Source organism: Ranitomeya imitator, chromosome 5, assembly GCF_032444005.1.
Source record: "Ranitomeya imitator isolate aRanImi1 chromosome 5, aRanImi1.pri, whole genome shotgun sequence".
Taxonomy (NCBI): domain Eukaryota; kingdom Metazoa; phylum Chordata; class Amphibia; order Anura; family Dendrobatidae; genus Ranitomeya; species Ranitomeya imitator.
The window spans coordinates 275,517,340-275,530,398 of record NC_091286.1 but is presented as its reverse complement, the minus strand read 5'-3'; the positions used below and the strand labels follow the sequence as shown (position 1 = coordinate 275,530,398).

General features: G+C 47.3%; 1 protein-coding gene across 2 annotated transcripts in view; it reads left to right on the top strand.

Annotated features, from left to right (window-relative positions):
• Positions 1-13,059, top strand: part of LOC138637469 (amine sulfotransferase-like) — a 177,833-nt gene that overhangs the window by 67,454 nt on the left and 97,320 nt on the right. Inside the window, exon 2 of one of the 2 annotated variants that reach the window (XM_069726182.1) lies at positions 9,595-9,769. In XM_069726182.1, coding sequence (XP_069582283.1) covers positions 9,601-9,769 — 169 coding nt within the window. In that variant the 5' untranslated portion in view covers positions 9,595-9,600. The remainder of the gene's footprint in view (positions 1-9,594; positions 9,770-13,059) is intronic. The other variant, XM_069726183.1, reaches the window with a different exon arrangement.

The window sequence follows — 13,059 nt, the reverse complement described above, 5'->3', positions numbered from 1 at the left end:
CTTCCTTACCCAAGGCACACTTCTTCGGGTTTATTGTAAAACCCGACTTTCTTAGAGCATCAAACACCGCTTGGACTTTCTCCAGATGACTCTCCCAGTCCGGGCTAAAGATGACGATATCATCTAGGTACGCAGCAGCGTAGGCTTTATGGGGTGCAAGGACTCTATCCATAGCCCTCTGGAAGGTCGCCGGAGCTCCCTGTAGGCCAAACGGCATCCGGACATACTGAAAGCATCCATCAGGTGTCGAAAAGGCCATCTTCTCCTTGGCTTCCTGTGCCATGGGGATCTGCCAATACCCCTTTGTCAAATCCAAGGTGGATATATATCTGGCGTGCCCAAGCCTTTCGATGAGCTCATTAACGCGGGGCATGGGATAAGCGTCAAACTTGGAGAGCTCATTCAACTTCCGATAGTCGTTGCAAAACCTCCACTCTCCATCAGGTTTTGGGACCAGGACAATTGGGCTCGACCAACCGCTCTTGGATTCCTCAATGACTCCATGCTTCAACATACTCTCCACTTCCTTGTAGATAACTTCTCGACGAGCCTCAGGAATACGATAGGGCTTCACATTCACCCGCATATGTGGCTCTGTTAGGACCTCGTGCTCTGTGACCTTTGTGTGTCCTGGCAACTCTGAAAACAGGTCCCTGTTTTTCTGGAGTAACTCCCGGCACTGCTGTTTCTGGGTCTTCGATAGCGTCTCCGCTATAGTAACTGCTCCAACCTCACCTTCTGGGTTGCTTAACAATGATGGAGTTACTGTCAGCTCTCTATCTTGCCATGGCTTGATGAGGTTGATATGGTATACTTGGAACGGTTTCCGTCTTCCTGGTTGGTGAATTTTATAATTTACTTCACCAAGTTTCTTGACAACCTCATGTGGCCCTTGCCATTTGGCCAAGAACTTGCTTTCCACCGTCGGAACTAACACAAGAACTCGGTCTCCCGGTTTGAACTGCCTCACTCTTGCAGACCGGTTGTAGACTCTGGCCTGAGCATCTTGTGCCTGGAGGAGGTGTTCTTTCACGATAGGCATCACCTCTGCAATCCGCTGCTGCATCAGGGCCACATGCTCAATGATGCTTCTGTGGGGCGTGACTTCGGCTTCCCAGGTTTCCTTGGCTATATCCAGGAGTCCTCGCGGATGTCGGCCATATAGAAGCTCAAACGGTGAGAACCCTGTGGAGGCCTGTGGAACTTCACGAATGGAAAACATCAGATAGGGTAAGAGACAATCCCAGTCTCTACCATCTTTATCTATAGCTTTTCTCAGCATGTTCTTCAGTGTCTTGTTAAATCTCTCAACAAGGCCATCTGACTGGGGATGGTACACCGAGGTCCTCAACTGGGAGATTTTCAGGACTTTGCATAACTCCCTCATCACCTTGCTCATGAAAGGTGTCCCCTGGTCAGTCAGGATCTCCTTTGGCAGACCTGTCCGGGAAAACACATGGACCAACTCGTGGGCTATACTCTTCGAGGAAGAATTTCTCAAGGGAATTGCCTCAGGATAGCGTGTGGCATAGTCCAGGATGACTAATATATACTGATGGCCCCGGGCTGACTTAACTAATGGACTGACCAAGTCCATGGCAATTCTCTCGAATGGTACCTCAATAATGGGCAACGGCACAAGAGGGTTCCGGAAATGAGGAGTGAGAGCAGTTAGCTGACATGTAGGGCAGGACCTGCAATAGTTCACTATTTCCCGGTGACACCCAGGCCAATAGAATCTCTGCACAACCTGTTCCTGTGTTTTCTCCACCCCTAGGTGTCCACCCAAGATGTGTGAATGGACCATGTCCAACAGCTTCCGTCTATATGGACCCGACACTACCAACTGCTCTACCAACTCCTCCCTTATTTTCATGACCCGGTACAACAACTCCCCACTCATCAGAAAATGGAGAAATCTTGTGTCTGCCCCCGGCTCCTGTACAACCCCATTAATAACTGTGACATTATTAAAGGCTTCCCTCAGAGTGGGGTCCCTATGTTGGGCAGTCCCAAAATTTTCACCGGTTACCTCTAACTCCAGAATGTCAGATGTAGGGGACACTTCCTCTTCATCCCAATCCAGAACACAAAAAGGAAACCTGTCTGCCTCTGGGTGTGGCGACACCCTTCCAGGGTTCACTGGTTCCCTACTCTTGCTAGGGAGCTCAGAACCTTTTCTCCACAAACCCCAAAACAAACAGAAATCCCACCCAATAATTATAGGGTGCAACAAGTCCCGAATGACGCCGACTATATGGGACTCGGTGCCACATGCCATTTCAATGTCCACCCTGGCCATAGGATAGTCCTTTGCATCACCATGTATACATCGCACTCCGACCTTCTTTCCCGGGAGCAGGTGAAGAGGAAAAGTGGCGCTCACCAGGGTCACTAAGCTCCCCGAGTCTAACAGCGCCATTACCGCTCTACTGTTCACCTTTACGGGACACGCTTGAGGTCCCTCGTTGGGCGGAGAGTTCACACTGCAGGCTGGATTCGCATAGTATGAACTACGGCGTCCCATGCTGCAGTCCATCTGCTCAGTGGTCTGGGAACAACGAGCAGCTATATGTCCTGGCCCGTGGCACCTCCAGCAAATAATATCACCCGTAGGGACCTTGGGCACCACCTCCCCCGCCCTTTGTGACCTTGGACGCCCAACCCCTTTTTGGGACTCAGCTCCCTTCTGGGACCCCCAGTACGGCATGGGCTGCCTCCCGAAGGAGCCTTCCAACCCTTGGTATCTCTCAACCAGTCCGATCAACTCGTCGGCATTCTGGGGATCACCCTGGGAAACCCAAGACTGTATAGGCCTTGGGAGGGAATGGACAAACCGATCCATCATCACCCGTTCTACCATCTGCGCAGGCGTAGATGACTCTGGCTGTAGCCACTTCTGGACCAGGTGCAACAGATCAAACATTTGGGAGCGAGGTGGTTTGTCCCGGTGATAGGCCCAGCAGTGAACTCGCTGTGCCCTGACAGTCAGTGTCACCCCCAAACGTGCGAGAATCTCGGCTTTCAATTTGTGATACTCCTTGGCATCCTGCAAGGTCAAGTCATAGTACGCCTTCTGGGGTTCTCCCGTCAGGTATGGTGCCAGTACCTCTGCCCACTGCTCTGGCGGAAGTTTTTCCCTCTCAGCGACCCTCTCAAACACCATCAGGAAGGCCTCAACATCATCCCCGGGGGTCATTTTCTGCAATGCGCATCTTACCGTCTTCCGGACGTGGGTGTCATCAGCCAGACCTGGGGTTGGGGCGCTCGTCCTGCCCTGGATGGCGGTTGCCAGAAGCTGCATCTGCTGCTGTTGCTCCTGCTGGTTCTGTTGCATCTGCTGCCGATGCTCCTGCTGGCTCTGCCGTTGCTCCTGCTGGCTCTGTTGTATCTGCTGCATCAACAGCCTGTTGGTCTCTTGCTGCCGTTGCTCCTGCTGTGACTGCAACTGGACCAAGTGTTTCTGCAGGTCCTCCATTTTCCCCGGCAATGCTTGCTGGCTTACAACAGACTTGACCCAGGACATTCAATAATAGACTTACGTCTTCCGCTGGGAACGCTGCCCGCACGTCTACCACCAATTGTAGGGATTTCACTCACTCAGGTGCGACAGCTGACACTCAGGAGGCACGTTCCTTTAAAAGTTCACAGGGTTTATTACTTCATAAACCACATGGCAAAATAACAGCAAACAAATAGCCTTTAGCTCAGGTAAAGAAAACAAAGTGTCCAGTCCTTCAGGCTCAGTCCTGGAGCCTTAACACACTCAGGAGGGTTTTCACCTCCACACATATCTGCTGTGTAAAGCATTAGCCAGTCTTATATAAAGCTAACCACACCCAGGAACCCATCACATGATTAGCCATGTGGTCTGACATCACCACAGGTCCTGAAACACATATATATACATGGTGCAACAAAGAAATACTCCGGGCTACATTACAGCAACAAGGCACTTATGTGGTACATACATCCCGTCAACTACACACCCTTTAGCCATGCTACACCCCATAGGCAACCTCTGTATTATAATGTACCCCAAAAGGCCGCCTCTGTAGCATAATGTACCCCCATAGGCAGCCCCTGTAGCATAATGTATCCCCATAGGCAGCCTCTGTATTATAATGCACCCCCATAGGCAGCCTTTGTAGCATAATGTACACCCATAAGCAGCCCCTGTAGTATAATGTATCCCCATAGTCAGCCTCTGTATTAAAATGCACCCCATATGCATCCTCTGTGTTATAATGTACCCCAAAAGGCAGCCTATGTATTATAATGTACCCCCATAGCCAGCCTCTGTATTATAATGCACCCCCATAGGCAGCCTCTGTATTATAATGCACCCCCATAGGCAGCCTCTGTAGCATAATGCACCCCCATAGGCTGCTTCTGTAGCATAATTTACCCCCATAGACAGCCCCTGTAGCATAATGAACCCCCATAGGCAGCCTCTGTATTATAATGCACCCCCATAGGCAGCCTCTGTAGCATAATGTACACCCATAAGCAGCCCCTGTAGTATAATGTATCCCCATAGTCAGCCTCTGTATTATAATGCACCCCCATATGCATCCTCTGTATTATAATGTCCCGCCATAGGCAGCCCCTGTAGCATAATGAACCCCCATAGGAAGCCTCTGTATTATAATGTACCCCCATAGGCAGCCTCTGTAGCATAATGAACCCCCATAGGCAGCCTCTGTATTATAATGTACCCCCATAGGCAGCCTCTGTATTATAATGCACCCCTATAGGCAGCCTCTGTATAATAATGCACCCCCATAGGCAGCCTCTGTAGCATAATGCACCCCCATAGGCTGCCTCTGTAGCATAATGCACCCCCATAGGCAGCCTAAGTATTATAAAGTACCCCCATAGGCAGCCTCTGTAGCATAATGTACCCCCATAGGCAGCCCCTGTAGTATAATGAACCCCCATAGGCAGCCTCTGTATTATAATGTACCCTCATAAGCAACCTTTGTATTATAATGTACCCCAAAAGGCAGCCTCTGTAGCATAATGTACCCCCATAGGCAGCCCCTGTAGCATAATGTACACCCATAAGCAGCCCCTGTAGTATAATGTATCCCCATAGTCAGCCTCTGTATTATAATGCACCCCCATATGCATCCTCTGTATTATAATGTCCCCCCATAGGCAGCCCCTGTAGCATAATGAACCCCCATAGGAAGCCTCTGTATTATAATGTACCCCCATAGGCAGCCTCTGTAGCATAATGAACCCCCATAGGCAGCCTCTGTATTATAATGTACCCCCATAGGCAGCCTCTGTATTATAATGCACCCCTATAGGCAGCCTCTGTATTATAATGCACCCCCATAGGCAGCCTCTGTAGCATAATGCACCCCCATAGGCTGCCTCTGTAGCATAATGCACCCCCATAGGCAGCCTAAGTATTATAAAGTACCCCCATAGGCAGCCTCTGTAGCATAATGTACCCCCATAGGCAGCCCCTGTAGTATAATGAACCCCCATAGGCAGCCTCTGTATTATAATGTACCCCCATAGGCAGCCTCTGTATTATAATGTACCCCTATAGGCAGCCTCTGTATTATAATGCACCCCCATAGGCAGCCTCTGTAGCATAATGCACCCCCATAGGCTGCCTCTGTAGCATAATGCACCCCCATAGGCAGCCTAAGTATTATAAAGTACCCCCATAGGCAGCCTCTGTAGCATAATGTACCCCCATAGGCAGCCCCTGTAGTATAATGAACCCCCATAGGCAGCCTCTGTATTATAATGTACCCCCATAAGCAACCTTTGTATTATAATGTACCCCAAAAGGCAGTCTATGTATTATAATGTACCCCCATAGGCAGCCTTTGTATTATAATACACCCCCATAGGCAGCCTCTGTAGCATAATGCACTCCCATAGGCAGCCTCTGTAGCATAATGCACCCCCATAGGCTGCCTCTGTAGCATAATGCACCCCCAAAGGCAGCCTATGAATTATAAAGTACCCTCATAGGCAGCCTCTGTAGCATAATGTACCCCCATAGGCAGCCCCTGTAGCATACCTTTTACAACCTTATCTGGCCATGTGGTGTGTGACACATTATCTGACATATCCTGTTTCATTTATGAAGGAGGGACTGTTAAAGGAGGAGGGCCATCAGATGGACTTTAATATTCTTAAAGGGACAGCAGTTTGTCCTCACTATTCTTAGAGAGCCATCAGCCGGCTATGCTTTATTGTTCCCATTATGGAACAGTGGGTCTCCTATACTGTTATTTCCTATACATTGAATGCAAGACCTGCCCCAAATTTGAACGTGCCCCAATAACCCATTGAACAGATGTACTGGATGGCCACATGAAACCAAAGTTCCCACTATTATTAATTTGCTACTGTCATACTCTTAGCCTATGCATTGAATGCAAGGCCTGCCCTACCCCAAAGTTACACGCACCCCAATAACCCTTTGAACCAGCGTAATGGATGACCACATGAAACCAAAGTTCCCATTATTATGATTTTTTTTTTTAATCCCAGAATGTTTGCCCATGAAGTGAATGCAAGGCCTGCTCAAAATGTGGATGCACCCCAATATCCCTTGGAAGAGACGTGGAGGAGGGCCTCCTAAAAATGTTTTTCCAATTCAAAGGAGCGGGTCTCCTATATTTGTAATGCCCATACACTAAGGGTTCCGTCACACAGTGGCACTTTGGTCGCTAGGACGGCACGATCCGTGACGTTCCAGCGATATCGTTACGATCTCGCTGTGTCTGACACGCTACTGCGATCAGGGACCCCGCTGAGAATCGTACGTCGTAGCAGATCGTCTGAAACTTTATTTCGTCGCTGGCTCTCCCGCTGACATCGCTGAATCGGCGTGTGTGACGCCGATTCAGCGATGTCTTCACTGGTAACCAGGGTAAACATCGGGTTAATAAGCGCAGGGCCGCGCTTAGTAACCCGATGTTTATCCTGGTTACCAGCGTAAACGTAAAAAAAACAAACACTACATACTTACCTTTAGCTGTCTGTCCCTGGTGCTCTGCTTCTCTGCACTCCTCCTGCATCCTGTGTCAGCGCCGGCCAGACAGAAAGCACAGCGGTGACGTCACCGCTCTGCTTTCCGGCTGACCGGCGCTGACAGTGCAGAGGAAAGCAGAGCGCCGGAGGACAGACACGGAATGTAAGTATGTAATGTTTGTTTTTTTTACGTTTACGCTGGTAACCAGGGTAAACATTGGGTTACTAAGCGCGGCCCTGCGCTTAGTAACCAGATGTTTACCCTGGTTACCGGGGACCTCGGGATCGTTGGTCGCTGGAGAGCTGTCTGTGTGACAGCTCTCCAGTGACCAAACAGCGACGCTGCAGCGATACGACATCGTTGTCGTATCGTTGCAGCGTCGTTTCAGTGTGACGGTACCCTTAGTGTATGGGCTGACATACATTTCCACCTGAGGGGTACACATCAACAAACTGTGTAAACTTTTGTTTACGTGCATCAAAAACATCCTTGAACACAATAAGGTGCCTGTTGCATCACAGACCACAAACACCATGGTGATCCAGTGGTGGTGGATGATGAGGATGAGGAGAAGGAAGAGGATAACAGCATACAGCTCTGGCAAAAATTAAGAGACCATCACATCAAAACCCTGTCATGGCCAGCCCAATCTCCAGACATGAACAGTTTAAAATATCTGGCCAGTAGGTAACACCTTTTTTGTAAGCAAACTGGTGTCAATAGCCAGACTAAGACACTGCAAAAACAGTTCAATTGAGCCCAAAAATGCCCCAATTTTTAGCCCACAGATAGGTGAGACCTGTAACGGAGATCCCCTACTTTTAATTTTCTGTCCTGGGTTTTATTTTGAACAGCAAAATTGTGTCAATAACTAGGCTAAGACACACCAAAAAAGTTGAATGGAGCTCAACGAATGCCACAATTTTTAGCACCCAGATATGTGAGATGTGTGACGGAGATACCAGACTTTAAATTATCTGGCCTATATTTTTTTTCCACAGCAAAATTGTGTCAATAGGTAGGCTAAGACACACCAAAAATTTTCAGTGGAGCCCTGAAATGGCACAATTTTGAAAATAATGATAGGCGTTCCGTGTGGCAGACAAAACACAGTGTAAAATATCTGCCCTGTAAGTAAAGATTTTTCTTAAGCCAACTGACAAAAATGGCAGAATTTTATGCACACTCATATGTAATCGCTGTGACGGCCAAACCCCTGATTAAAATAGCTGTATTTTAAAGCTGTACTATGAAAAAGATCTGGCTGTATTCTGCAGTGCGAACAAGCAAATGGAGATAAAAAATATGTGCTCTTGATTGCTTTTAAATAAAATAATCAGGATTAAAATGCAAAAAAACTTATTCCTAGTGACTGATACCTGGGGTTATGCACATACGGTCAATATCTGTAATAGGCAGCAGTAGCAGACAGTAATGGACTGGACCCTCTTGCTGTATTCAGTAAAGTATGCCACATACACTGCCTGCCTACCTATCACTGATATCTATAATTAGTCCTTATAAGGATTGTTGTTTTAGCTGGATTTGTGGATTTAACAATGGTATACCCACACTGATACCCCACCTATTCTGTCCCTACCGCTTCAGCAGCTCTCCCTACACTCGTGATTCCGGAGCTGACTGGGACGAGCAGGGTGGCGCCAGATCTGATATAGACCTGATGACGCTGCCCGGCCAGCCAATCACTGTAATGCCACAACCAACATGGCTGCGGCATTACAGTGTGTGGCAGACAATCCCTGCATGTCGACTGGTTCTCTAAAGAGCACCAAACATGCAGGGTGGGTCCTGAGGACCCGCTGAGCAAACCTGGAAATGCTCGATGCTCGCCGAGCATCGCGAGCACTGCGATGCTCTGGTGAGTGCCGAGCATTACCAAGCATGCTCGCTCATCATCACTAATAGGGACACATACGGCAGCAGCAGCTCAGCATTGGTGTATCAGCAAGATAAGGAGTTTGTTCAGGTTGGAAATAGATGGTGAGGGTGCTGAAAATATGAGACGTGAAATGTGTCTTTATTGTAATCAAGCAGTTGAGTCCTGGCTGGAAGAAGTTGTCATGTCAGTCTGGGCCAAATGTAAAAGACCGGAAAAGTTAACGATTCCATCAGAAAAAACGTCCTCTGTAAGTCACCATCTATAACTGTAATGTAGTCTCTTATATGTTCCGTAAGACTGGTATCTACCACTGACCATGAGGTGGTTATATCCATGTTGGTCTTTATAGAGAGATTATCTTCAGTAATAGCGCGGTCATCTGCTGAGGATCTCCTCCACTATTAGGGTGCGTCACCCAGTTGTAATCAAGGTCAACTGGTTAGGGGCCCACTCAGAAGTTTTGCTCCCCCCCCCCGAATCAAAACCCTAGCGATGTTTCTGAATAAATCTTTCTGCAATGAGTCTGCAATTTGAGAATTGATGGGCAGAACACTATCATAATTGTTTCAAAAAGTTTAAAGGTGAAATCATTCATTTATAAATCAACATAACCTACTGAGCTCAAGAATGTAATTGCTTCCATCTGAACAGAGAAAACACATTTGCCTAAAGATATCATATGTTTTAGTTGTAGATGGCAACAATGGACCGAGATGCACTTGATGAAGCCTTCAATGCTATATACTTTAAACATAAAGGCATATACTTTGTGACCAGTTTGACATCACCTAAAGTCATAGATGATATCGAGCATATGGAAATTAGAGATGGTGACGTGTTTCTAATCACTTTCCCAAAATCAGGTACGGACATTGTTTGATATTTTTTCCCAATGGTGTAAAAAAAACTTTCATTTCTTGGAATAGTTTGTTAAAGGTAATCTTTTACAAAGTATATATTCATAGTAAAAAGCTGAAGAGAAATTAATATAGTTTACATGGTAAAATATTAATTAATTAATAAATGCTATTCTACTGGCACAATTTGGACATAGAAAAATCTAATATTTAATGAAGGCCATGAGAAAAGAAAAGAACAGATTGAAAGCGCTCACAGAAAAAGGGTTAAATCCATAAAATTTTACTTTTATAAAATTTTAAATAACCAAAACATTACTGCTGGCTAAAGTAATTCACATTCTGCCACTTTTTTGATGAGGCACAACACAGTACAGGAGAAGAGCAGCAAAATGCGTGCTCCTGTCTGCCGAAGACTCTGCACACAGTTAGCACAGCGGTCAGCTGCAGAGTCTCCTTCCTGCAGTGTATAGTTCTGTCTGACCTGATGATGGAGCTTTTCCCAGGCTGCAAGCACGTGGGTCCTAGTGCCCACCTTGCATTTCACTCAGACAATTTCTAGTCCTGTCTCACTGCCTGCAAACTTCATCAGTAAGTGGGGATGGAATTTATTAGGTTTACTAAAATCAGGTATGTCATGGTTACTGTAGGGTGAATGTGAGAGGATGGGGGATAGTGTGCGGCCTGAGATGGGGGAGGGGGACAGGACACTGGGGGTGAATGTGATGTTGGGGGGTATTGTGGGGCCAGACTTGGGGCGGGGGGACAGGACACTGGGGGTGAATGTAAGACTATGTGAGTATTGTGGGGGAGGGGGGACAGGGCACTGGGGGGTGAATGCGAGAGGATGAAGGCTGAATTGGGGGAGGAAGGACAGGGCACTGGGGGGTGAATGTGAGAGGAAGGGGGATTCTGGGGCTGGAGGTGGGGGAAGGAGGACAGAGCACTTGGGGGTCAATGTTAGACCATGGGGTATTGTGGGGCCTGAGGTGTGGGAGTTGGGACAATGCACTGGGGTGGTGAATATATGAGCAAGAGGTATTGTGGGGGGCTGAAGTGGGGAGGAGGGACTGGGAACTGGGGGTGAGTGTGAGAGGATGAGGGTATTGTGAGGACTGAATTGGGGAGGGGGGACAGGGCTCTGGGGGATGAATGTGAGACCATGGGGATATTGTGGGGGAGGTGGGACAGGGCACTGGGGAGGCTGGTTATTATACTGTTTTGTTATGAGATTATATGCAGTCCGTCACATGTAATAGTTGATGTCTGTTAGGCTGGAGATTGGGAGGACAGGGGTCTTTTTATACTTACCAGCCGGGTCTTTTACCAGTATTAGTATAACAAGCCACCATATAGTTACTATAAGCTGCGTCACATTCAAAGCACCATTCCAACATTTTTTTTGCTATTTCTCTGGAGTGGTGCTTAAAATACAAATTCCCTTCCCCCTGTTGATACACACCTTCCAACGTTTTCATCTGTTCTCGCTGCCGCTCCATGACCTGCTGGCTTCTCCAATGTTTGATGTTTCAATATCACTGGCAGTATCATGCGGTCATGCGGCTACATATTTGCTATGTGCATGTGTCACCTACAAAGGTTCAGCTTCTATGAATAGAAGAGAATTGAGAGAAGCCGAAAGAGTTGTCACCTGACCACCTGCTGATATCAGCAATGCTGGGGCCATTATTACCCTACATGGGGAGACTCAGGGGACATTATTAAATGTTAAGTGGGCACTTAAGAAGCACTATTGTTTATAGGGCACCAGTAGCGTACCTACCAGGTGGTAGAGGGTGCTGAGCCGGCTGTCAGTCAGTGATGGGGCACGGTTACAGCTACCGCTCTCTACACACAGAGCTGTTACCGAAACCTTGTCAACACCGCCCCATGGCTGGAAGAGTGAGACTACCAGGAGGAATAAAGTTAATTTCCTCCCGGCAGTGGTCCTCTCAGTGCAGGCGACGCACTGTGTTACAACACTATTAACAATTATACTGTGTTTTGGGGAGCAGTGGAGACATAATTCTATGTATAGGGGAACTGGGTATGTACGGGAGCTGTGGGTTCATCATACTGTGCATGACAGATGTGGGCCCACCATATTGTGCATAAGGGAACTGTGAAGGCATTATAATGTGCATAGGGGAGCTATTGGCCCATTATACTGTATACAGAGGAGCTCTGGGGGGCATTATACTTTCTATAGTGGAGATCCTTCAGCATTATACTGTATATAGGGGAGCTGTGGACCCATCATACCGTGTATAGTGGAGCTGTGGGCCTATCATACTGTGCATAGGGGAGCTTTGGGTTCATCATACTGTGTATAGGGGAGCTGTGGGTTCATCATACTGTGTATAGGGGAGCTGTGAGATCATGCTGTGTATAAGGGATCTGTGGGATCATCATTGTGTATAGGGGAGCTGTGAGCTAATCATACTGTGCATAGGGAACCTGTGGACCCATCAACTATGTATAGAGGAGCTGTGGACCCATCATACTGTGTATAGGGGGAGCTGTAAGCTCATCATACTGTGTATAGGGGAGTTGTGGGATCATCATACTGTGTATAGGGGAACTGTGGGTCCTTAATATTGTGTATAGTGGAGCTATGGGCCTATTGTACAGGTTATAGGGCACCTGTGGGCTCATCATACTGTGCATAGGGGAGCTGTGGGCTCATCATAATATGTATAGGGGAGCAGTGCGGATATCATAGGTTGTATAGGGAAGTTGATAAATACTGTGTATAGGGGAGCTGTGGACCCATCATACTGTGCATAGGGGAGCTGTGGGCCTATTGTACTGTGTATAGGGCAGATGTGGGCTTATCATACTGTGTATAGGGGAGCTGTGGGCTCACAAAAAACTGAAGAAAGTAGTTTCAAATAAGGTAAAAAATCAAGAAAAACAACAAAAATAACCTTATATCTCAATGATATTACAGGTATAATTATCCTTTTATTTATCACTTTAAAACCACAAGACAGCCACAGTCAATATACCAACAACCGTGCTGACTTAACCCTACCACTAAAGCCTGATTGAAACTGCCTGTCAGTGGAGGTTGGCACCCTAACAAAGAATACGAGACTGGCGCCCCCGCTCCTCGATGGCTATCCCTAAATCTCCTAGGTGCACCCTGAACTGGTGTCTCAGATGGGCCATTATTTGTACATCACAGGAAAAGTGGAGAAAGATAGGGATTTCCAATAGAGGATGATAAATGCCAGATGGTAATACTAGATTAATGTCAAAGGGTGAACAACGCAAAGACAAAGTGCAGAAGTGCA